This window comes from Natrix helvetica, assembly GCF_964273705.1.
Source record: "Natrix helvetica genome assembly, chromosome: 1".
Lineage (NCBI taxonomy): Eukaryota > Metazoa > Chordata > Lepidosauria > Squamata > Natricidae > Natrix > Natrix helvetica.
The window spans coordinates 219,309,189-219,336,689 of record NC_138548.1 but is presented as its reverse complement, the minus strand read 5'-3'; the positions used below and the strand labels follow the sequence as shown (position 1 = coordinate 219,336,689).

General features: G+C 40.1%; 1 protein-coding gene across 1 annotated transcript; it reads right to left on the bottom strand.

Moving 5' to 3' along the window:
• Positions 1–243: 243 nt before the first annotated feature.
• LOC309382903 (keratin, type II cytoskeletal 6A-like) lies at positions 244–27,457 on the bottom strand. The gene is made up of 9 exons (XM_081934865.1): positions 26,811–27,457; positions 22,103–22,317; positions 19,715–19,775; positions 18,669–18,764; positions 15,640–15,804; positions 14,247–14,372; positions 12,025–12,245; positions 5,076–5,110; positions 244–2,348 (listed from the first exon to the last, which is right to left on the bottom strand). Exons 1-9 carry the CDS (start codon positions 27,342–27,344, stop codon positions 2,059–2,061), a joined length of 1,743 nt encoding a protein of 580 aa, XP_081790991.1. The 5' UTR covers positions 27,345–27,457; the 3' UTR covers positions 244–2,058.
• Between the last annotated feature and the right edge of the window lie 44 nt (positions 27,458–27,501).

The following is a 27,501-nucleotide window of genomic DNA, read 5'->3' as shown; positions in this document are numbered from 1 at the left end:
TTATGCTTGTAGTATTGCCCATCAGAAAAACACCAGAGGTAAACTAGGTGAATCATAAATGAGTCAATCAATTGAAACCATTTTGTAAGGGGGAAAATGTTGCAAACCAAATATTCCTAGTCTCCTATTTCTCTCTTCAGCTACAGGCCCTTCATGTTTGAGTTCTTCATTCAAGAAAAAACATATTTTAGCTGTAATGAACACCCACAGGTAAAAAGAAAGGAGATGCCAGCAAGAACAAAGTTATCACAATGCAGTTTATTTGCAATTTCAAGCATGAAGTTATGGAGAACAATAGACTGAGCAAAAGAAGCCAAACAGTTGCTATTTTATTTACAAAAAGCATTTGGGGACACTTACAAAATAAGCCATACAAACTATTATGCATTTTTAAAATGTTCTTCATCAATTGGGAAATTTATTTTAGCGGGTAAAAAAAATCATTTTCTTGGAGGGGTGGGGGTCAACCAAAAGAATACTAACATTATTTTTTTGTGGTTGATGAAGATTTGTCTTCATCTAGCTATGAAGATTTGTCTTCATCTAGCTATGCTTCTAAGCACAGAACAACAAGAGGCATCCTTTAAAAAGATAGCTGACCTAAGCACTTGTCTTCTAATTCCCTATTAAACAATGTGTTGTTTTGACTGTGTATATTCCTGGGGGTGTTGGAAGTAGCCTGCCTACTATTACAACTGAATTAAAATACAGGTGTTCTTTGTTTTCTGTTGGCAACTATATTGTTTTAATCAGTTCATTCATTAAATTGCCCTTTCCATTCTCAAATGTCATCTTAGCAGAAGGCTATCACATTTTTAAATGCTCTGGAAAACCAAAATTATACCAAGCAATATACCAAACAGAGCAATAGGGCTTAAGTGAGAAAAGTACAGACCCTGATAATACAGACCAGTTTGGTCTATACCAGTGGTTCCCAACGTGGGGCCCATGCTCCACAGGGGGGTAATTTAATTTTTTAATGGTGGCAATTTGAACCTTGTTTAAACCAAGTTAATGGCCTTTTAGGTTTCCTCTGCATGAGTAGAGTTCACTTTTTGAGTAAAATAAGAATTATATGTCACAGGTGGGGCACCAGGATTTTAGAGGTGCTTAGGTGGGGCATGGCCAAAAAAAGATTGGGGACCACTGGTCTATACAGATACTTTCCTCCTGCTTTTAATGGGATTTAAGAGGATACAATTATATCGCATTCATCTGCTGGTGCAAAGCACTGAACAAAAAGAGCAGTGTTAGAAAATTGCGGAAACGTGAAAAGGGAAGTGAAACTATGACCATAAAATAAATGCCAATGCTGGAAACAATTCAGTGATGTTTTCGTTCTTAAAAACAACCGAAACAAAAGGTAAACATTTTCCCCATCCTGTTGATCTTAAATATGGAGCGGGGACGGAGTACTTAATCTCCCACTAAAATCAGCAGGGTGTTAAAATACTGTTTTATGTGGCCAGATTCTATTCCTAAAGTTTCGCACTATAACAATAGTATTTGGGGTGGGGAAGGGGGTTTCTTTTAGGAATAATACTTAAAAGTGTTGTGCTTGGCTTTTTGCTTTGTTTGCTTTTGACTAAAATCAACCTTCGTCAGATTCCTTTTCTAATTTAAAACTTCTTTGCCAATTCATGGGGGAGGGGGGAGGTTGGGCTAGATGACCTACAAGGTCCTTTCCAACTCTTAATCTGTCTGAATTCCTATCACAAAAGGGCATCATCATCATCATCCTTCTGAAAGAGAGTAGGGGAGGATAAGATCAATTCTGTCCAATAGGAAAATCAGAGATGCCTCGGCAGCCACAAGTCACGTTGGTTGGGAAAGAGACTTGTAACACTGAAACTGCCTGGTGAAGGGGTGACAGGAGTCATTTCTTATGAACGGCAAGCACCTGCTCAGATGTATTCGTTCAGGAGACAAGGGACAGTGTCTGTTCATATTAAACTTCTCAGGGAAATAAAACGAAGGATGACTAGCTTGGGGACTTGTGCTGATGCTGGCGATTAGGAGCTTTTTTCAGAATCAATTGGCAATATGTTGGTTTTTTTTTTATCTGACCACTTTTCGGCTGGATGATGAGGTTGTGCTTGAGACATATTTCATGCTAGAAGAGCCTCCTCCAACACCTATTCCCCCACCATAGCTTCCAGTACTGTAGCTGCTCCCTCCAGTAGTAACCCCACTGCCTATACCAAAGCCGCCGGCACCAACCCCTCCCATTGTCAGGCCCAGGCTGCCTCCAGCACCACTTCCTCCCGCTCCTCCACCAAGCCCCAGGCCAAATCCTCCACTGCTCACACGACCACCTCCGCTCATGGAAGACGAGCTGCTGACCACCGCTGCAAGAGAAACACAAGTGCGTTACTGGACTTTGTTCCAACCATTGCCTGTAGCCCATAAGAAGGAATGGATCCTAGAAACAAATGAGCTGGAAGAGACCTTGGATGTCTTCTAGTCCAGCCCCCTGCTCAAGCAAGAGAAGTGATACTATTTCAGATAAGTGACTGTCTAGACTCTTCTTAAAAATATCCAGTGATGGTGTGTCCATGATTTCTGGAGGCAACTGTTCCACTGGTCAATTGTCCTCACTGTTAGGAAGTTTCTCCTTAATTCCCGATTGCTTCTCTCTTTGATTGGCTTCCCTCCATTGTTTCTTGTCCTGCCCTCTGGAGATTTGTAGAATAATTTTCAATACAATAGCAGAGTTGGAAGGGACCTTGGAGGTCTTTTAGTCCAACCCCCTGCCTAGGCAGGAAACCCTATACCATTTCAGACAAATGGCTATCCAACATCTTCTTAAAGACTTCCATTGTTGGGGCATTCACAACTTCTGGAGGCAAGCTGTTCCATTGATTAATTGTTCTAACTGTGAGGAAGTTTCTCCTCAGTTCCAAGTTGCTCCTCTCCTTGATTAGCTTCCACCCATTGCTTCTTGTTCTACCCTCAGGTGCTTTGGAGAATAGTTTGACTCCCTCTACTTTGTGGCAGCTCCTGAGATATTGGAACACTGCTATCATGTCTCCCCTAGTCCTTCTTTTCATTAAATTAGATATACCCAGTTCCTGCAACCGTTCTTCATATGTTTTAGTCTCCAGTCCCCTAATCATCTTTGTTGCTCTTCTCTGCACTCTTTCTAGAGTTTCCACATCTTTTCTACATCGTGGTGACCAAAACTGAATGCAGTATTCCAAGCGTGACCTTACCAAGGCATTATATAATATATAATTTGATCCCTTCTTCTTTGTGGCAGCCCCTCAAATAACGGAATACTGCTATCAAGTCACCGCTAATTCTTCTTTTCTTTAGACTAACTGAACCCGAATCCTGCAAACATTCTTCATATGTTGTAGTCTCCAGACCTTTGATCATCTTAGGTGCTCTGAGACATGATAGATGACTATCATACTCAAGTCTTGGGGACTACAAGGGCATATCCAAGTCATTCTCATATTCCAGGATGCTGATCTCCCCACTATAGTCCTCGCCCCTGAAATTATCAAATGCACTCCCATCCAAATTCTAACTAGGTAGGAGCCAGGGGTGAAATTCAGCAGGTTATGACAGGTTCTGGAGAACCGGTAGCAGAAATTTTGAGTAGTTCGGAGAACTGGCAAATACCACCTCTGGCTGGACCAAGAATGGGATGGGAATGAAGATTTTGCAATATCCTTCCCCCAGGAGTGGGGAGGGAATGGGGATTTTGCAGTATCCTTCCCCTGCCATGCCCAACAAGCCATGCTCACAGAATCAGTAGTAAAAAAAAATGAATTTCACCACTGGTAGGACCCTGCTTAGCTTTTTAAGGTTACAGGTGCCACCATGTATTGAAGGCAATATGAGTAGTATTACTGCCAAATTGCTCGCTCAAATTTCCCATCCAGTGTAGGATGCCGTTCAAAATTAAACATCAAGGGATATCTCTTGTAGTTCTCATAGAGGATGGCCTTGGAGAAGAAATGGAAGATCTACTACCAAGGCAATGATCAGATAAGCAATATTTTAGCCCAAGCAAGGAAAGTGTTTTATGAAAACACTTCAGCCAGCCCCCCTACCCCACTGCCCAACTTTAATTCACATGAAGATAAAAGAGGGAGAAGGGGGAGCAGATTCAGACTTGTGAGATTCTGCTACTATAGCTCATTCTAATAAAAGTAGCTTTCAATCTACATGGTGTCTGTTTCTTCATCTGTTTTTGTCAGCCTGGCAAGCTAAACTAGATAGGAATCAATAGCCAGACAATTCTACTATATTGTAAAGTTTCATTGACTGAATCTTGCTAATCTGAAAGTTCAATCCTCCCTCCCTGCCCCGCTCTCCTTTACAGTCGGAGAAACTAGGGAGGGTGTCTTTTGAATGTCTTGCCACACACACTACCCAGCTGCCACCATACTATCTCTTATCTGACCATTCCCTTCACAGTGCCCCTTTGCCCGGTCAATCAGAATAGAGCTGGAAGGGAATTTGGAGGTCTTCCAGTCCAACCCCCGCTCAGCCAGGAAACCATATACTCAGACAAATGGTTGTCCAATTTCTTCTTCAAAACCGCTAGTAAGAGAGCACCCAGAACTTCAGGAGGCAAGCTATTCCACTAATTAATTGTCCTCCCTGTTAGGAAGTTTCTCCTTAATTCCAGATTGCTTCTCTCCTTGATTAGTTTCCATCTATTGTTTCTGGTGCTTTGGAAAAATAAATTGACCCCTTCTTCTTTGTGGCATAAATACTGGTATACTGCTCTGATGTAATGCCTAGTCCTAGCTTGAATTGACCACAACGTAATCCATTCTAGTTACCTTTTCTTAAAGCCTCATGTCTTGCTTTTAATCTAAATTATTATTTTCACCAATAGTATAAAATAAGTTAGGCATCACCCCTACACAGTGTGTGTGTGTGTGTGTGTGTGTGTGTAATACCTATTTGATAATACTTATTTGATCCTCTTGTCAGTGATAGAGATCATTTTTTAAGATTTCTAAATTATTCAGTATTAACATTAAACAATACAGTGTGTGCAAGCAAGTGTATTCTCATGGGCCTTCATGGCTAATTAGCATAAATGAAATACTTACACATGCTCACAGGGGCAGTGAGTTCTCCAGACATCCTATAGACAAGAAAGAAAAAACAGTGTGTGTATAAATCAATTGCTTTTATCATGTGTAGCTCATAACCTTTAAGGCTCTGTCTTTGAAAATAAAGATTTTGGGATGAAGTATCAAGTGAAAACGAGGAACAACCTGTCACTTTAAATTCTCCATCAGATGAGTGACAAAATGAAGGAAAATACATACACACTACTTTCTTTGCATTGTCTACACAGTAGTGGCCAAAATTGTATGAAACCTTTTGGGGGGGGAAGTGTATTTTTGATGTTTGATGGCTAATAACACCACTTTTTTGGGGGGGAGTAGTACCATAAAATTATATATCAATGGAAAGATAATTTAATCAAGAATGTAATGAACAATGAAGTTTGTTCAATTATTTGTATTTTATGAAAAGTTATAGGTCGGAAACAACCTAGCAATAAAACCCAGTTAATAGAAGCAATCATTCAATCTTGGTTTCACAACTGCAGAACTAAAAGACTTGGTTCACTCTATGGGAAGACATTGTAAGGCCATAATCCATGCTAAAGGTTACCCAACTAAGTATTAACTGACATGGTGATAATTTTTGTATATCTCATTTTTTCTATAGTGATAATTTTTGTATCTCTCGCTTTTTCTATGTGTATCACTTTTCTTATTTATAACTGCTATTCTAATAGCAAATCCTTCATAAAAGATATTGCATTACGTTCTTGATTAGATTATCTTTCCATTGATATATAGGTTTATGGCACTGCTCCCCCAAAAAAGTGGTGTTATTAGCCATCAAACCTCAAAAATACACTTTCCCCCCAAAAGGTTTCCCCAATTTTGGTCACTACTGTATATATAAAAAATAGGAATTTGGGTAGTGATGTATTGACATATTGGGGTGAGAGATGTAAGTTGCACTTCCAAAAATCCTTCTAGAAACTGTTTTCCCTGGACCAGACATATTTGGTCTTGTTTTTTCCCAAGACCACAACTCCTGATTGAGCATTGAAGTTTTTTTAAAAAAACCAGACGTTCTCCAGGCTGAAAAAGATGGCTTTAAACACATGTTTGTCAAACAGAACAAAAATATAACCAGGAAACAGACCTCATTAAGGAAGTGAGACTGGGAACCTGAAGTATAACGAAATTCCTGTGGATGTTAAGCTCACTGAAATGCTATGTCTGCTGCATTTATTCTTTCCTGCTTTTGGACTATATACCAAAACTGTCTTAAATAACTTGCTACTCCTAGAGACTCCAGCAGCTGACATATTTTCTTCATGTACTGACTCCTGCTAGCTTTTTAGCTATTTTTCAACCAGACCTTTCTATGTGTGTCGGTCTTTGTCCATAATAAAGATTTGATTTGATTGACCCCTCTCAGTTTTTTGTTATTTAACAGAGAGGGTCTATACACATAACTAAAAAATTTAAAGGTTGACTGGACTACCAAAAAGAAGAATCCACACCACACCAGTGCAAACTAATCACATTATGGGTTAGTGCCACTAGTGAACAAAGCATAAAACAGATTTTGCATATGCCACTACAGTTAAGTGAGTTCAAAAGAATGCCCAGGACTGGGTGCTCTATAGCTAGAGAGAAATCCTTTAACTTAAGAATCTATTTCTGAGAAGCTGCTGCAAAAAAAAATCCACTGGCTTCAGACTGAATGGAAAAAAAGAAAAATAAATTGGCCTTGACGGGCTCTTTGATAGATTTGGCTCTTATCCCTGCCAGCCAAAGGAAGCTTACAGTTTCTCTGCCTTTCCTTCCTGATAGAAAAGGCAGCAATTTTATTAAACAAATTAAAACAAACAAACAAAATACCTAGGGAAACTTGTGAGGATTAAACAATCTACATCCCCCTTATAAAGGGGATTGTGCAAGAGGCACAAATGCATAACATTTGTGCACCCTCCAAAACACACCCCTGAGCTTGGAGGGGTCACATGAAGGATAGGATTTGGGAGGAGATTGAAACAGGTCGCTCAGTCAGCTTGCAGTGGTTCACCTCTCCCTCGGGGGATCCTGACCTCCAAGTCTGAGCAGAACAAATTCCTATAGGTTCTTGTCCACTGCAGACTTAACCCAGAAAGGGGGGGGGAGAGAGGAGGCTGCCCTTTCGTGCTGGCATATCTTACGTTTCGGCCCTGAGGAAAATGTCCATGCTCACTCTGTGGCTCAACCAGGAACCCACAAGAAAGCATTTTGTAGCAATCAGTAACTGTGTTGTTGCAACACAGATGGTGCAACCTCTCTATCAGCTTCCCCCATCTTCTCATAGAATGCAAAACCTGTCTTCTGTACCCACTTAGCATTGTCCTCTCAGCTGCCTTGTTGGGACTGTTTTAAGAGCACCCTCCTGAGGCCAGAATGCTCACCTGCTTTGTACAAAAACATTGTGAGGGGAAACAATCCTGTCCCTTATTGCCCTTCAGGCTTATCTAGATGGCAACAAGAGTCCACCACAGCATCTGCTGATCTTCAGGGTCAGACGTTAAGCAGAGTTAAGTACATGAACAAATGCTGCTAAAAATATACAGATTATTCCTTTTTTACACAGGTATAACTACTGGCAATTATTTCACGCCGAGAAAAAAATACATTTAGTTCAAGGGTTACTATAGCATAAGGTTTTTCTAATGTACTGAATCAGACAATGGCCTGAAGGAAGTCTCAGAAACAAACTGCCCCAACACACATAAGCCAGAGGCATTAGGTGTTCTTCAGACAGAATGCATTTCATTGTAATTCTTTCCCCACCCCCCACCCCCCGTCTATAATTCAGTAATTTTAGATCCTGGATCATTGGTGCAGGTAAGTAACACTAAACCATTGTCTTTATTATCTAAAAGTACTCTTACTCCTTCCTATATCAAGTGCTCCATGTTCCATTATTTCAGTGATGAGGGACAGCTATGGGGTTGAACACAATGAGCTCTAATCTCCATTATTGTGGGCACCAGAGTTAATTTATGGCAGAGGTGGTATTCAGCCAGCTCTGACAGGTTCTGGAGATCTGGTAGTGGAAATTTTGAGTAGTTTGGAGAACTGGCAAATAGGCTGGCCATGCCCATACTACCTCCCAGCCTCCCAGCTGATCTTCTTTGGTTGCCCTGAACAGGAGAACGGAGCTGGAAAGCAGATTAGTGGGGTGGGAAGGGATTGGAGATTTTGCAGTATCTTTCCCCTGCCAAGCCCACAAAACCATACCCACAAAGCCATGCCCACAGAACCGGTAGTAAACAAAAATTGAATCCCACCACTGATTTACGGTTTCCAGAACTAATTGCAGCAATATCTTAGGGGGATATAGAAATGTACAATGCGGTTTGGCATCAAAGCTGGCCACCCCCCACCCCCTTCAGTAGCTGATAGAATTCTGGGAGTGGTCTTGGAATGAATGCTTACCCTGGGTTTCTTTGTTCAACAAATTTTAAGGTCCTGCTGCAACTGTCACCCAGTACCAAAATCCAGCCCACCATTGAAATTCCCAGAATACCATCGAACCACAATATCTCAGAGAGGTGAGGAAAATGAACCACTCAGCCTTTCTGCCCTGGCATTGATGGGAGCATTTTGGCCCAAAATCAGTTAAGTTCCCAAAGCATATCAACAAAAGAAGTGGCCACAAGAGGTCACTTCGCCCAGCTGACTCCCAGCAAATCCTTCTGCCGTTAGTTCACATCATGCTTCAAAGCATGGGTAAGTAGTGGAGGACAAAATGAAAACTAGGAGTTCTTCATATTTAAAAATAGGCTTTCCTCATAAGGTTAATAGAAGCTAATGTCCTTTCAGAGAAGTTACAGATTTTAAATTCTATCTTTTCCCCATTGTCCTGCCTCATGGTCCCAACAGGGAAAGAATACAGGATGTTAGAAAGGATCTTCTGGAGGTTTTCTAGTCCAACCCCCCTAATTGAGCAGGAGATCCAAAACCATTCCAGACAAATGGCTGTCCAACCTCTTCTCTAAAACGTCCAGTGTTAAAGCACCCACAACTCTCTAAGGCAAGCCATTCCACAGATTAACTTTTCTCATTATCAGGAAGGTTCTCCTTAGTTCTAGATTGGATTTCTTATTGATAAGTTTACATCAATTCCATTCTTGTCTTGCACTCAGGAGCTTTGGGAAATAGGTTGTCTCTTCTCTGTGACAACCTTTCATATATTGAAAGATTACTATCATGACACTCCAATGCTTCTCTTTATTAGACTAGATATACCGAGTTCAGGCAACCATTTATCTTATGTTTTAGCCTCCAGACCCTTTTCAATCACCTTTGTTGCTCTTCTCTGCACTCCTTCTAGAGCAGGAGTATCAAGCTTGTGTCATCACGTGATGTGTCATGACTTCCCCCCCCCCTTCGCTAAACCAGGCATGGGCGTGGCCAGTGCATGACACATCCAGCCTGCAAGTTTGACACCCCTCCTCTAAAGTCTCCACATCGTTTTTTGTATTGTGATGATGCAGCTGCTATTTTCTTTTGAAAGGATGGGAGATCTTTTCTTGGCCTAAACATGATGGGCTTTGAGCCTTACCCAGACATCTTGGACATATCTTGCAAACCCTTGTTGCAGCACAAATTATGAAAGTGCCCTCCATTTTTATCTATCTTCTACTTCCTCTTTCAATAAAAGCCCATTGATTTGAGTGGGCTGGGAAAGAGATTGGTAAAGCCATAGATGTTCTTCTAAAGAAGAACAGAGTAGTTGTCATCTCATTCTCTACCACCATAATCTCATTGGGTTGAAGACAACACAACTCTTGGCCTGGCAGTGTAGGACAGCTTTTCCCAATCTGGTGTAGACCAATCCCTATTAGCCCTAGGAAATTAAAATATGTACAACCCATCTGAAGGGCATCAGATGGTAAGAGACTAAGTTATGGTATGAACCAAGGCAGCTAACTTGGAATAAAATCTGTCAAACATAGGGGGAGTTACTTTAAGAGTAAATAAACACACATTTGGATTGCAAATTGCTGAAATCTTAAAATGTAAAGATATTGCACAGATAGAACAAGATTTAATTCCAGCACACATTTTATGTAGAATATAAGCCTAAGGCATATTTACTTTGTTTGTAGAAAACATACTTGAGGAAAGATTGCTTCTATATCTGTGCAGTATTTTCTCTTCTGAATTTTCACCACTAATTAAAAATATCAGGAGTGAAGGATGACTTTATGTGTTCCTCTCCAAGTTAGCAACCATTTCTTACTATGACTAAGCGGTATTATTGTAGACATAACAACTGCAATTAATTCCAGATTGTATGGGGAACATAGTTTTAGTTATTTACTTGCAATTATACAAGCATCTATTATTTATTTACATTCTTAAAAGCCTACCCCATGCTAGAAGCATTCCCAGCCAATGTTAATGCATATTATGTGTGGAAATGTTTTCTACTATGCTGATGATATCGAACAGCAAGTAGTGCTTCCTAAATTTGCACATTGAACATTAAGAAATTTCAACACCGTTGGAAATATGCCACACACACACACACACACACACACACCTGTCACATTCTAAACTTCTCACTGACAGCTTGAGAATCACTTTTATTTACTGGCTAAATATACCATAACATGTACTCTAGATTTGGGGATAAAGTTAGACATCATGCTTAAGGAGGCAACATATTTAGGGACAGAAAGAGAAAAATCATTTTTGCTACAAAATATTTGGTATCACTTTTCATTGACAGGACTCTTGTTGTTTCCAATGAAAATGTTTGCTATTGCTGAGCTTGTGGAAAATGTCCTCTATATAATGTCCTCCCCCTTAGAGCCCTTTGGAACTTTATCCTACACACTGAATTGTGCTAGGCAAAAGGAAATGAAAAAGAGAGAAAGAGGAAGGAGGAAAAAACTGCTCAAAACTGAATAAACTAAGGATCTGTTGTGGCCTGCTAGTGGCCAGCAGAGATGGCAGCAGATTCGGACAGTGAGGAGGAACATAGGCCAGTCCTGGAGTCTGGGGAAGCCTCTGATGAGGGCTCTGTGTCAGAGGCAGAGATGGAGCCAGAGCCGTATGCCAGTTATCAGCTGTTGTCAGTCAGACATCAGTGAGGCAGATGAACAGCTGGAGCCTGTTCCCAGTGTGCGTATGCACAGAGTTGCCAGACGAAGGGAACAGCAAAAGAAGAGGGGTCGACTTGGGACTAAGGCCACAGGTGGACAATGAATGGCCCCTCCCAGAGGAAATAAAAGAGGCGTGAAAGGGGAGTGGAGTTTGCAGGAGACAATTAGTTCGCTTAATTGGTTCGTGACTCTCCAAGACTCCTTGCCAAGTTTGGCAGATATCGGCCTATCAGCTCTCCAAGCCAGATAAGGTCCGTGACTGTAAATCCTCCCTTGAAAGACTTTGCTGGATGTGATTGTGGAGAATTCACAGTGAATCAATAAAAGGGTTTTTTTGTTGGGACAAGGAGTTTGCTTCATGCTCTTGGGAAGCCTAGGTCAGAACAGGATCAGACCCAGGGAGAGTATGACTGAAGGAAGACAGTGTTCTAAAATGGATGAACTAAGTGCATTTTTTTTCCTAATTTGGTATCCATCAAATGTACTATTTGTCTCTGAATGGAAATTCTGGGAATTTTCTAAGAAAACAACCAGTGGAGGAAGCCTGCAAAGCTCTGAAAAGAGAATCAATTAAAAAAAACATACAGGCTCCAAACCTAGGACAAGATCTTTGTTACAGGCCCAAAAAGAATGACGGACAAACAAACAAAAAAATTAATGGGGAAGACAGTGGATGCACAGGCTGCATTTCATACCCAGTTATAGAAAAAGCAGAACAGCTACGATGACAGGCACCTGTGTGTATATTCCTATGTTTAAGATTGGGTAAAATCGACACACAAGAAACATGCAAATAGGTAGGTTTCACTCAGAGACAGGATACATCGCAAGATGGCACCCACCTGCATTCTTCGCCTTCGAGCAGCGTGCGGTATGTAGCAATCTCAATATCCAGAGCCAGTTTGACATTCATCAGCTCCTGATAATCCCGCAGGAGACGTGCCAGCTCATCCTTCGAATTTTGCAGAGCCAGTTGCAGGTCGCTCAATTTAACTCGGGCATCTTTCAGGGCCATCTCCCCACGCTGTTCAGCCTCAGCAATTGCTGCTTCAAGATTGGCAACCTGGATACATTCGTACATTAATTAGGTTCTAATTTCACGATGCATGTGTGTCATGACATGCATGACTTCATGAAGTATTAAATATAGATGTCTTAAGAATTCACTGGTGAAGAGTTGGCACTTTGCCTCTCCTTTCTGTTATAGCAGCAGACAGCTAAGAGTTTACTTGGAAGAATTGTAAACAGGATCACATTATTGTACACTGGCTTTTATTTGGACCTCAGAGCCTCAAAAAAAAATCAGATGGTAACATTTAATTGCCACAATTACTCCTCAAATCCCTACCTCAACAAGGATAGTGACAAAAGAATGTGTTATTAAATTGATGGGGCGAACAGATTCAACAGGCCTCGTGCATCTGTCGGTGGACCAGTTCAAAATCTGGTTGAAAGGCCAGAGGGCAAATTCAATTTCAGCAAAATGAATTTCAACAAAATTTGTAACTCAAGGGCTCCCTCTGTGAGTTGTAATACCGGCAGTCCTTGACTCAGGACCACAATCGCACCTAAAATTTATGTTGTTAAGTGAGACATTTGTTAAGTGAGTTTTCCCCATTTGACATCCTTTCTTGCCATAGTTGTTAAGTGAAACGCTGCAGTTGATAAGCTAGTAACACGGTTGTTAAGTGACTCTGGCTTCCCCATTGACTTTGGTCACAACATGTCCTTGGGACACAGCAACAGTCATAAGTATGAGTCAATTGCCAAACACCTGAATTTTGATCACGTGGTCATGGGGATGCTACAATGGTCATAAATGTAAAAAATGGTCATAAATCACTTTTTTCAGGTCCATTGTAACTTTGAACGGTCACTAAATGAATGTTGTAAGTTGAGGTCTGCCTGTACTCTCTGTCCTTCAATACCTCTTTCCATCAACAAGTTTATTCTTCTGCAAATCAATTCAGAGTGAGTGCCACCTTCTGTTCCTAGACAACCTCCAACTATGAGACTTAACAGGACGAGAATTATGTATGTTAATAACATGAAAATGTGCTTAGCTAATTAAAAAGTTTACTCTGGTTTGATGTGCCAAATGCCAATAAATCAGTTATTGCAGTAATATAATATATGTTGGTGCAGTGATTAGAATGCAGTATTGCAAGCTAACTCTACCGATTGCCAGCAGTTCAAATCTCATCAGGCTCAAGGTTGACTCAGCCTTCCATCATTCCGTGGTTGGTAAAATGAGGACCCAGATTGTTGAAGGGGGGGGGCAATAGGTTGACTCTGTAAACTGCTTAGAGAGTGCTGTGAAGCGATATATAAGTCTAAGTGCCAGTCCTGTTGCTATTCAACTTTGTGCAGTATTTTATTCAAATCATAGTCTTTCTGGAGCTAGTGAGTCCATTTCTATGTATTTTGTGAATAAATTGTGCATTTTGCCTATAAAATGTGAACTAATATTGGCATAGTAGGGTACGGGGTTTCAGAGATTATTCAAGCTGCCGTGTTTTGTATTAAAGAGCATTTTGGGGAGCAAATTCATATTCAAAAGCATGCAACAATTTAAATGTGAGGTTGCTAGAATTTAGATCAATGAAGTGAATTATCCAAGTAGAACAGCAGCTAGCACACATCAAGGATGATAATGTGTGACTGACAGATAGTCCTGAGAATCAAAGAACACCTCCACCTAACGCTTCTTGCAATATTTCTGTTCCAGTTCTACTATAGAGGAAGAAATAGCAGCTTAGAATATGTCTCTGCACATTATGCAGATAAATCTGGTAAATTTGAGTTAAAAACAGTCAGGGCAGGGGATAATCTCTTGAAAATGATGGCAGGGATCATTTAATCCAACTTGAACGAATATCCTTGGCCACTTTTCCTCAAAAATAAATCCTGTTGAAATTTTGTGGGAAAATGTTCCTAGCATACAAACATGAATGAACTGCAAAATAATGTGCAAGCTAAGAGAAGATGGACATGTAAAGGTGAAAAAAGAGAACAGATAAACCCATGCAGACAGGAGTATTGCTATATTCAAATACCCGCTGACCTGTTTCTTCACATTCTCAATTTCTGCTTTTAGTCTCTGGATAAACCGATTCAGTTCCGCAATCTCATTCTTGGTATTTTTCAGGTCATCCCCATGACCAACAGCTGTGCTCTGAAGTTCCTGAAACTGTAACACCAAAAGAAGTAACAGATTAACAGAGTTGGAAGGGACCTTGCAGGTCATCTAGTCCAACCCCCTGCCCAAGCAGGAGACCCTACATCTGCCTCTACATAGGATCGAACTCACAACCTCCTGATTGTGAGGCAAGAGAATCCTTATGACTGATAGGAAGCAATACCAGCTTCACGAATTAGAAAGAGGCCTTGGGTATGAGGTAAACTCCGTGTATCACCTTTCCCTGGCAAAAGCAGATAAAAGATTTGCCGAATTTGCCACATCTAAACCTAAATGTGATTTCAAGACAAAAAGTGGAATCCAAATTTTTGCCTCTCAGGAATATATTATGCATTGAGACGATGGCATCGCAGTTCGTGTTTTGTGTTTCAGCAAAGCTCACTAGGCACTATAACTTTGTGGTTAAAATGATAGGTACAGAACTTGTAGTTGCATTATTTCTCATGAGAAATTGCAAAGCTCATGAACTTCTCAAATAATAATGTCTAGGAGTTTTCTGTTCTTCCTAGCAGTCCAAGAGGTAATGCTGGTTACGACCCCATTATAAAGGAATCTACGATATAAGACAAATGTTCCACATCAGATTCAATTCACTTAAAGGATTTCTGAAAAAAGAAAAGCTCATTGTTATACAATACAATAGCAGAGTTGGAAGGGACCTTGGAGGTCTTCTAGTCCAACCTCCTACCTAGGCAGGAAACCCTATATCGTTTCAGACAAATGGCTATCCAACATCTTCTTAAAGACTTCCAGTGTTGGGGCATTCACAACTTCTGGAGGCAAGCTGTTCCACTGATTAATTGTTCTAACTGTCAGGAAGTTTCTCCTCAGTTCTAAGTTGCTTCTTTCCTTGATTAGTTTCCACCCATTGCTTCTTGTTCTACCCTCAGGTGCCTTGGAAAATAGTTTGACTCCCTCTTCTTTGTGGCAACCCCTGAGATATTGGAACACTGCTATCATGGCTCCCCTAGTCCTTCTTTCTCTTAAGCTAAACATACCTTCTTCATACATTCTTCATATGTTTTAGTCTCCAGTCCCCTAATCATCTTTGTTGCTCTTCTCTGCACTCTTTCTAGAGTCTCCACTGGAAGTGTAAACCTCCATTACACCTCCATTGGAAGTGTAAACCCATGGTCTGACTATCAGCCCTCTCACTTCAGGCTTTCCTTCTGGTTAAGAAGAGCATTGATTCCAGATTAAGAGGATAATCTTATTTTAACTCCACAATCATATCTGGAAAAGTTATGCAGAGTCTTACCTTGCTTTGATACCATGCTTCTGCCTCAGCCCGGCTCCTGTTGGCAATGTCTTCATACTGTGCTTTCACTTCAGCAATGATGCTGTTGAGGTCCAGATCTCGGTTGTTGTCCATTTGCAAGACAACATTGGTGTCACTAATTTGTCCTCGGATTTGCATCATTTCCTTTGTGGAAAAACAAGATGCTGTTATCCATCCATCCATATGTTTCCCCACTGTTATTCACTAATTCAAGTTCATCTTTACCTAGCAAAATATTATGTGGATGCCAATTCAAAATAAAGGTTGTGCCTCATTTTGGAAAAGCAGGAAGTTGTCAATAGGCTGCCTAGTTAATGTTTTCATCACTGACTACAGCATCTCCCTGAGACTCTGATGGAGGAATGTCTAGTCCTATCTAGAATAACAGAAAGTCAACCTAGGAGTTATGTGTGCATAGTACATGCTATGCTATAAAGATGAAACCATATCCGGTTAAAGAACATGGTCCAGTATCTGGGGTCACTGCAAGCCACTTAATGAGAACCAACTGATTTGCACAAAATAAAAATCACATGACCAATTAGATCAGGGGTGTCAAACTCACCACATCACATTGCCGTCACGTGATGTATTGCAATGTTTTTTGCCTTCACGGAGCTGGGGTGGGCATGGCCTGCATGTGACGCATTCGGCCCGTGGGCCACCAGTTTGTCATCCCTGAGTTAGATGGAATCACAATATACAGTTTTTGCCTTTTTGCTGCACTCTGCTGGTCATTCGGGATTTTGCAGCCTAGATGTGGTAGGGCTAGATTCCCTTGGAAGATTCACCAAATGAAATCTCACCAGGGACTTGGCAAAGCTCAGCATGTTAAGACTACTGCATTCAGGAAATTTTCTTATCAATTCATATGAATTGTGCTTATCAGTGGAGGCCTCTGAACATGGCTGTCAGCATAATAATGGGGATATTTTTAACCTGAGGATGAGGACAGGGGGTATAAGAGAGTGTAAGTAAAACCATTCAAACTAACTGATCTGACTATATGACTCTCATTTAGAATTTAGAATAATAGAGTTGGAAGGGACCTTGGAGGTCTTCTAGTCCAACCTCCTGCTTAGGCTATACTGTTTCAGACAGATGGCTATCCAACATCTTCTTAAAGACTTCCAGTGTTGGGGCTTTCACAACCTCTGGAGGCAAGCTGTTCCACTGATTAATTGTTCCAACTGTCAGGAAATTTCTCCTTAGTTCTAAGTTGCTTCTCTTCTTGATTAGTTTCCATCCATTGCTTCTTGTTCTACCCTCAGGTGCTTTGGAGAACAGCTTGACTCCCTTTTCTTTGTGGCAACCCCTGAGATATTGGAACACTGCTATCATGTCTCCCCTAGTCCTTCTTTTCATTAAACTAGACATGCCCAGTTCCTGCAACCGTTCTTCATATGTTTTAGTCTCTAGTTCCCTAATCATCTTTGTTGCTTTTCTCTGCACTCTTTCTAGAGTCTCCACTGGAAGTGTAAACCTCCATTACACCTCCATTGGAAGTGTAAACCATGGTCTGGGGCAATCCATGAGATATTTGAACACTGCTATCACGTCTCCCCTAGTCCTTTTTTTCATTAAACTAGACATACCCAATTCCTGCAACCGTTCTTCCTATGTCTAGGAACACATGAGTAAAAAACATTCTGATTCAGAGCATCAATTAAAAAGTACACTTTTTTACAGATAGCACTTTCTCCATCACTGTTTCTAATAGTAGTAGGCCTTGGGTATATCAAATTGTTTACTGTTTCAGGAAGACAAAATTGATTAGTGGACCTGACTGACTTCCTCTTTCTTCTTTGTAGTTCAATCATACCTCTGTGTTGTGTGTCAATCAACACTTCTTTAAACCTATTTAAAAATTACTCAAGGGTGGTAGAGTGAGAATTAATACAGTGGTGGAGGCGGAAGCCTTCATGGAAAAACACAAGACTCTTCTCGACGGAACAAGAGACAGTGCACAAGATATGAAAGGGGGAGGGGCCATGGCTCAGCCAACAGACAGGGGAGAGGAGGCAGCAATGAGACTCAGGTTACAGAAATGAATTAAAAGTACATTGCAATTGTTAATATAATGAAATGGTTAGAAGTGATATAAAGTATGATTGAAGATGTTAAAGAATTTGAGGTAAACCTAAACTGCTAATATGTATGTAATAATGATATTTTGATACCCTGTTTCCCCGAAAATAAGACCTTCCCAGATAATAGGCCCAATTGGGCTTTTGAGCACATGCGCTAAAATAAGCCCTCCCCCGAAAATAAGTCCTCCCCCCAAATATTGCAACACAGCAGTGGCCATGAGGTGACCACGCTCGCCGCTTCCTGCAGCTCAAAAATAATAAGACCTCCCCGAAAATAAGGCCAAGCACTTATTTCGGGGGTCAAAAGAAAATAAGACCCTGTCTTATTTTCGGGGAAACACAGTATATATAAAATAAGAGAGAGATGTAAGATCTCAGGGGAGCACCACCTTCCGTATGATGTAGCTGTCAAAAATTTTCTCCACACTTATGTACCCTTTCCCCCAAAATATTTGTAAAAACCAATAAAAACTTTAAAAAACAACCTATTTAAAAATTGCTGAAGAAACTATATGTAGCAGCACTGCAGTTAGTGCCGCATATTACATCATGCCAGCATTAAACAAACGACAAAGTGCAAAATGCACTTTGTGCAAAATGTTGTCCCAGCCAATTTAACAAATCTGGGCTAGCAAAATCACATCTTAGCATGATGTGTGAATCCAAACAGGACACTCCCAAGTGCATATAGTGTATATTGGCCTCTCACTCCCACAAAAGAGCTCCCCAAGATTTTGATCTAAGTCTCTAGGAGATCTTTGAAGTAGAATTTGTTAGTTCATAGAATTGTCAATAAATCACTTTTGCCCTACTTTTCTGGCAAGATCATTCCATTTCTTCCCAAAATACGGTGTGATTTCTGGCCCGGAAGGACGTTTCTTTCGTTTGGATCTAGTGACAAGAACATTTAACACTTACAGCCTCAAAGATGGCCCTCAGGAAGTTGATCTCATCTGTCAGCCTATCAGCATTTGCTTGCAGCTCTACTTTTCGTATGAATGAAGCATCAACATCCTGTGAGAATGCAACACATACCAAAATTACAGAAAAGCAGTCCAAATATTCCCAGACAGTTGTTTCATATCACGTTAGACATTTAATTTATTTAGCCCATTGAGTACTCCAACCAGTAGCATTTCTTCAGAGTGTCAGACAGAGGTTTCTAACAAAGGTTTGTTTTTAATTAACAAACTGGGCATTAAATCTGTGCCTATTTACAGCAAAGAAAAGTGCTGGGGAACAGGAGCCCTCCAAATGTTTTACCCCACATAAAAGGGATGGAGAAATTGAGGCCCTTCAAAAGTGGCTGAATTACAACCTCCAGCAGCTGTAGCCAATACAACTAAAGGTAAACCATACTGGGAATTGTAGTTGAACATATGTGGAGGACTACAGATTGTCCAATCCAATTCTACATTGCTGCAAAGTTCTGTACGATGCATATTTCTATTTAGAACTGCCTCTTTTAATTCAACATCTTACTCTGAACGTGCCTCAACAAGCTCACTGCCCAATACATTAATACAAGTTTAATATCATACGTCAAAAGATAAAGAATAAACACTTCCTTACAGTGGTATAAAATATATTGTAGAGCATCATTTTAAGCTGTTGCTTTATCAGTAATCAATTTACCTTTAATAATAAATGTAAACCTTCCAATGAAAAGGCCATTCAAAATATTTTGATAATTGTCATATAATCTTGATCCAGTTTCTTGCTTTAGCACGGGAAAAAGAGAATGAGTTTGCAGGTATGAATGAGCTCTGATAACCATCAATCAAAGTGAAGAATGAGAAATTATAGGACTTTGTCTAGCAACGGCTGAAATGCTGTAAATTTCTCAGCTTAATTAAGAAATTTATAAAACTTTGAACAAAAGTGCCTTTTCTCCATGTGTACAAATCTCCCACATATTATTATTATTATTCCTTAACTTAATTCTTTTGTTTTAGGATAGTCACCTTTTTGATACCAACAAAGTCATTTTCAGCAGCGGTGCGGTTGTTAATTTCTTCTTCATATCTGTGAAGAGAAGGAACATAGACTTTCAGTCCTCTTCAAAGAAAATATCAGGCAAAGAAAATGTCATATAAAAAGGTGCCAATCAATAGCTTTCAATGGCCTTGACCAGGCTGTCATAAAAGTATCTCTTCTAGGGGCGGGGGCGGGGGGATGTCTATACCAGTTCTAAATTATATGTGGCACAACAGCCATATTAAAAAAAAAGACTCTTACCCATTTTATAATACTGAGTCAAACCAGCTGCAAGGAATATCAAGCCCGAATTATATATATCACTCCTGATTGTCATACAGAGAGGACATTTCACTAAAGTCACCAACATTTATTTTATATCCCATGCTTCAGGTACCTGAGTTTCAATAGTTTTTCTCCTCTAAAACAGTGTCTGACTTACATTACCAGTCCATTAAGTTGGCTGCTGGAACTTGGCCATCATTTCTGCATGTGAAGGATTGTCATCTTTCATTATTGCTGCCAACAGCAGGCCATTACAAGTGTTGCATGTCAATGTTTAAATAAGCAGCTATTTATTACTTATAATTTATACTTCAATCATAGTTGATTCTAAGCAGTTTGACTAAGAACATGCATTTAGGAAAAACCTAAAAACTATACTGGATCAATTATAGCGCAGAAATTAACACAATATAATTCAGTCCATCAACATTCATTCATGGCATTGCAATCTCTAACGGAGTGATCTCCAAGACTTTGCACTGAGATTTCACAGGCTTTTGAAATACCATAAAGGAAAGAGTTATCCTTGCTTCATATTACATATGTAATACATCATAGCTATGCAGCACTCCCAAATCAAAAGTCTTGGTAATCTATTGTAACCTCTCCAGTTGATTTCATTTTTCCCCAGGTTGAGACAATATGAGCTCTATAATGCTACTGTACGATTATGAAAATTACATTTGCATAAAAATAGTTTATTTTTTATTTTTATTTTTCATTTCCTTATTTATTCTTGGCTTTTTCTTTATCTTCATGTTAGCTTGTTAATCTGAAGCTTTTACATTTTTAATTATAATTGTAAAAAAATCAGTCAATTTTATTTTTAAGGACAGCCTTATAATGTATGGGCATAGAGCAAGTACATATAGCATGAATATATCACTTCTAGTGTATCATGTACTCTGTGTGTGTATGGTCTCACCAGTTTTCAGATAGTATCAATATTCTTATTTTAATCAGAAACAACATCTCAAAGCTATTAATTTATATAATAATCTTCCAAAATAAAATTAAAAGAGGAGGCAAGTAGCTTTGTCAAATTCATCACAATCTGGCTAGGAATTTAAAGTTTGGTGGCACTACACAAAATTGTTGTTGTTATAAACATTCTTATTCCATTTATATTATCACATTTGATTGCTATTCCATGAGCATGCTTTAAAAAAAAACCATGCCAGTTCCATTTCATGTTATCGTAACTGTTTCCTGAGCGTATTTGGTTTAATTGTTTTCATAATCCCCATTTTACGAGCCAAAAGGCTTTTCAGTGAACCTGTAACTGCTTGCTTTAATGTCCTCATATCTTTGATAAATCAAAAATGTCCCCACCCTAAACCACAAGCTGGAGTTCATGCCAAAATGCCACAGCCACACAGCTATCAGTTGGGCATAGTCACAAGGAAGAGAGGGTAGGATGGGCTGCTGCAGCTTCTTCACAGCATCCTATGGCCCACGAGCAGGAGTGGGTTGCTGCTGGCATCATTGCCAGTTCAGGGTGCAAAAAATATGTTAACATTTTTCAGTTTTCATTTCCAGTACATATCAATAGTTATGATCCACATAAACCAAAGCTCTTTGGGCTCCTCGACCACTTTTAAGAATATAAAGGAGTTCTGGAATGCTCTACCTGACTCCGTTGTTACTTCCTCAAACCCCCATAGCTTCAACCTTAAACTGTCTACGGTGGACCTCACCCCATTCCTAAGAGGTCTGTAAGGGGGCGTGTATACGCACACCAGGGTGCCTACCGTCCCTGTCCTACTGTCCCCATTTATTTGTATTCATTTCAGGTGCTCATGTCCATGTTTATAGTTATACCTGTTATCTCGTACATGTTTGACAAACTAAATAAATAAAATAAACAATAAAATGCTTGAGAATGCAGACAGAACGCAAACAGTGTGGTTAGGGAGCGTCTAACATGTTTATTTTCTGCCTGTTTTAGCATTTCATTTTGTGTTTATTTTGTTATAAGGGAAGGCCTTAAATCTTTTATGACCCACATACACGCTTGCAGACTTAATGGTACCATCCTCACCCTTCTCATCCCACCAGCTTTGCTAAGAAGGCCTTAGAATCTCACTTACTTCCTTCTGTTGTCTTCTACAAGATCCTGTACGTTTCTTAGCTCTCCATCCAACTTTATTCGGTCGCCCCTTAACACATCCGATTGCTTTCTGAGGTTAAGTATGTAAGCCTCGAATAAGGATTCTATGTTTAACTTTGGAGCTGAGCTGCCATGTTGTTGCAGGAGATTCCATTTTGTTTCTAGTACTTTATTCTGTTGCTCGAGAAACCGTACCTGAAGTCCAGAGAGAGAGACAGAGAAAGAGTAATGTTTTTAGAAGCCCTCTTCGATTGGAATGCACACCTTGTTATATAATGAGGACTAGCAGCATTCAAATCAAGGGATGACAGCCAAGTACCACGTGTGGCAAGACAACCAGGAGGCCACCCAAATCCTTAACAGGACTACCAGATCAACCAGGTGACGGCAGCAAAGATTTAGAATTCTGTACCTTTCTTTTCTGTCATCCAGAAGTAATCCAAACATTGCAGCTCAGATTTTATAGCCCTGTCACTAAATCATGTACGTGCACAAAAAATATATTACTTTGTTGGATTGTGGACAGATGGTTTTGTACTTATTTGCTAAAAAAAATAAGGCTAAATCTGTATGTTTCCCCTTGTGTCCCTCAGGAAAGTTAGAGTACAGCACCTATCATCCCATTAGTAATCTATACCTTAGGGAATATGGAGCTGGACAAAATTACTTTAAATTATTTTGTCATCTTTTATTAAAAAACGAAACAAAAACTCTTTGGTACTAATAGTGCTGCGAACTGACCAGGGGAAAAAATAGTAGCAAATTGCTATAAAAATAGCTTCCTTTCTATCAACACATGAGCAAAGGGCAATCCCGAAATGATGGTATAGTTCATTTTGTGCTGAATCTAGAACCATGGACACTATTTTCATGACTGTCTAAACACTACATGAATGTCTGCATTGTGAACATTGCCAATTAAGTTTGAGAAAAAAAGAGAAGTATATATATTCTTCTTATATTTAGCACAAACGTAATGTGCAGGACAGTGACGGGTTCCAATTTATTTTACTACTGGCTTGCTCGTGCACCCCCCCCCGATCTGGGCCCGAACTGGGGCGAACCAGCAGAAACACACCTCTGGTGCAGGTAAAAAAGAATTTCCCAGGAAAAATATTCCTTACTGACATTTCACATCAAAACTCTCATAGGACAGTTGAGAAGCTGCAGTTTCACAAAATTAGCTGGTAGCTTCATCATATCTAAAAGCCTTGCTAGAGTATAATTGATGTAGCACCTATGCCTTGGAGCGATTTTGCATCTCGTCAACTGAGATGGAAAGTATAGAGAACCATCATCACTGCCAATACAATTACGTCTGTGAGTATAGGGGCTTACATTCTGTGCAGATATAGATATAGATATATACATATAGATAGATAGATAGATAGATAGATAGATAGATAGATAGATAGATAGATAGATAGATAGATAGATAGATATGTTGTATTTGTACTGATGAATAAATAAAGGGAGACTAGTATAGATCTATTTCGAGCTAATTAGCTCTCATCAGCTAGCCATACCCTTACTGGGATTTGAACCCGGGCTGTATATATCTTAGGCAGGAGTGTTAGCCACTAAGCCACGGGCTCACTTCCTTATCAGTTGAGCCAGGGAAATAGGTATGTATTAGTGTTACAACCCCTGGTATGCCTAAATATGGGAGGAAGGTCACTACTCCCTCGTTCTGTCCTTCGGCTTCATCACAGAAGACCTTCTTCTGTGATGAAGCCGAAGGACAGAACGAGGGAGTAGTGACCTTCCTCCCATATTTAAGCATACCAGGGGTTGTAACACTAATACATACATACATACATACATACATACATACATACATACATACATACATACATACATACATACATATATATATATATATATATATATATATATATATATATATAATGCTTCTAGACCGCCCCCTCTCCCAAAAGGGACTCGGGGCGGTGTACAGTCCGTGCAGAATATAACAAAATACAATAAAAAGTTAAATATGTACAGTTGGCATGGAGGAGGTTAAAATGTAATTAAAAGAACTGTACAAAGCTAATATAAATATAAGTTTTAAACCCCTAAAATAGACACAATATTAAAAACAATACCCCTAAAAATAACCAGTTGATAAAACATTTGCCAGGAGGGACAGTTGTGATTATGCCAGGCCTGCTAATCGGAACAGGTGGGTCTTCAATTTTTGCCGGAAGGAGCGGAGGTCAGTAGTGGTTCTAATGTCGGGGGGGAGGTCATTCCAGAGGGTTGGGCCCATCACAGAGAAGGCCCTACTCCTTGGTGTCGCCCGTTGGCATTGCCTAGTGGACGGCACCAGGAGAAGTCCCTCCCTGTGTGAGCGAATTGGCCGCAGAGGACTGTAATTTCTGTTTGGCCGCAGAGGACTGTAATTTCTGTTTCCCAAGGCCCTCTGACTGTTGCTAAGACTTTACAGGTAGTCCTCGACTTACGACCACAATTGAGCCCAGAATGTATGTTACTAAATGAGAAATTTCTTAAGTGAGTTTTGCTCCTTGCCACATTTGTTTAAGCGAATCACTGCACTTGTTAAATTGGTAACACAGTTGTTAAATAAATCTGACTTCCCCCATTGACCTTGCTTGTCAGAAGGTTAGAAAAAGTGATCACATGACCCCAGGACACTGCAACTGTCATAAATATGAACCAGTTGTCAAGCATCCGAATATAAATCATGTGACCCTGGGGACGGGACAATGGCCATAAGTGTGAAAAATGGTCATAAGTCACTTTTTTCAGGACTGTTGTAATTTCAAACAGTCACTAAACAAACTGTTGCAAATTGAGTGCCACCTATATTTTAAGAGCTACAGGCCTGAAAATATTTTCAAGCTTGAGTTAAAAATCTCTTTAGGAGAACTTGCATTCAAATTTGCAAAAAAAGATACTTAGGATGAAACATAGCAACTGCTGCTTGAAGATGCTAGTAGGCAACAAAAATAAATAATCCTGTGTCATAGATGTAAGAGATTTTTTGGGTCAACTCCTTTTCCTATGGAGCTCTGGGAGTTGTAGTCTTATATAAAATATGTGAGGTGAGTGGTAATGTAGCTGCTGAAACTCTGAATGATTTCCTAAGCATGAACAATGTATTGTGGGAATCCTGATTTCACTCTTCCAGCCTTGGAGGAATAGCAGGAGCTTAGAATCTCGGAAATTTTTGCAAAGGGCTCTCAGATCACAACATTCAAACCAGGGGTGGGTTGCTGCCAGTTCGCTGCCCGTACATTTTGCATGCGCCGCGCGCACATGCACAGTTGAAAGTAAATTGTTCTGCGCATGCGCAGAACATTAAAAAATGATTAAAAACCCAATCGGCAACAGCCGCGCTACCGGGGAACTGGTTCAGGAGCGAGTCCAGCCAGCCGTCTCTACCAGTTCGGCGAGCAAGTTCCAATTTCCACTACCGGTTCGTCCGAACTGGTGCAAACGGGTAGAAACCCACCTCTGATTCAAATCCTGAAAATTCAACCCACACTGTTCTGCAGCTTAAGAGTCTCATAATAATGGTGTGAGCTGTGATTTCTGAGATTATCAACTTTAAATAATCATCATCATCATCCAGAAAAAATCATGAAATATCGCGGCCTGGCCATCGAAACTACACGGCTATGAATGAAGCATGTAACAGTGATACCCACACTTGGCACCATGTCCAAGAATTTTAAGATACATCAACAAATTGCAGCTTTCTGCAATAACACCAGCTGAACTGCAAAAAACTGCACTACTCGGAACATCTTATACTTTAAGAAGGTACTTGGTTGATACCTAGGATGCTGGCAGCAAACTGTATCAACCATTAGCACCAGTCACTGGTATTTGTAATGCATTTTTGAATGTTCAGTTGGCTGAGTTTCATGTTTAATGAATAAAGTACATAATCATCATCATCATCATCATCATCGTGAAATATCAGGACCTAAAAATTGAAATTCAACGATTACGGCACAAACCAGCAGTGGTAATTCCAGTGGTAATTGGCACACTGGGAGCTATTCCAAAAGCACTGGAATTACATTTAAAACAGTTAAAACTTGACAAAATCACCATCAGTCAAATGCAAAAAGCTGCACTGCTTGGATCTGCACATATATTCGAAAATACGTTACGACGTCCTAGGCCCCTGGGTGGGGCCCAACTAGTAATCAATGCCAAATCCAGCAAAACAACTGGCCGCTGTGATACAATTGTATAATAATAATAATAATAATAATAATAATAATAATAATAATAATAATAATAATAATAATAATAATAATAATAATAATAATAATAATAATAATAATAATAATAATAATAATAAATAATAATAATAATAAATAATAACAACAACAATAGCAACAACAACAACAACAACAATAATAATAATAGTTCTAAGAAACCCCCAAACCAGAAAGCTCTCTCCACTTTGCATGATTATGCAAATTTTGCAGGCCTTGGACAGCCATGCAAAATTAAATGAAATCTGGCTGCCAAAGTATTACTTTAACTCCTGTCTTTCCAGAAATTAAATGTTTGGTTTGGAACATTCATATCTGTCCCCATTTTCATCCAAGATGCACTTGGATGGTTCATTTCTCTCTTGCAATCTTATTCACAGACTTCGTCTTTGAGACTGCCTGCAAAGAACTTGATGATTGACTTAATCGACTCACCTTGTCAATGAAGGATGCAAACTTGTTGTTGAGGGTCTTGATCTGTTCCCTTTCATGTTGCCGCACTTTTTGAATTTCAGGATCAATCTCCAAGTGCAGAGGCGATAGGAGGTTGGGATTGACAGTCACTTTCTGGATGCCCCCAGGAGGGGGCATGTTCCCCATTCTTAGTCCACCATCATAGCCTCCTACTCCCAAACCTAAACCATAACCTCCCACTCCATATCCATAGCCACTACCAAATCCTCCTCCTCCTCCTCCACCACCACCACCACCATATCCTAGGCCACTCCCAAAGCCTCCTCCAACGCCACCATGGCTGATTCCAAAAGAGATTCGTTTGCTACCCCCCAGATTGTAGAGGCTTCTACTACCAAAGCCCCCTCCCAATCCTGCGCCTCCCTTCACACCACGGGATAATGAAACGGAGCTGAAACTAGATTTTGTCCCACTAGGAATGAAAGTACTGGAAGAGGTATATCCCCGGGAAGTCCTAATCCCTCCTCCAGATCTAGAACTGAATTGCCTACTCATTGTGCCTAATTCAAAGAGTGCTAAAGAGAGCTGAGCAGAAGTTGGGCTACAGAAGGAAGGAAGAAAGAGAGAGAAGGACAGCACACCCCTCTCCGAGGTGCAGTTTTGGTTTCCCCTCTATATATATACACATCTATATGTGGCGATGGGCTTGGCT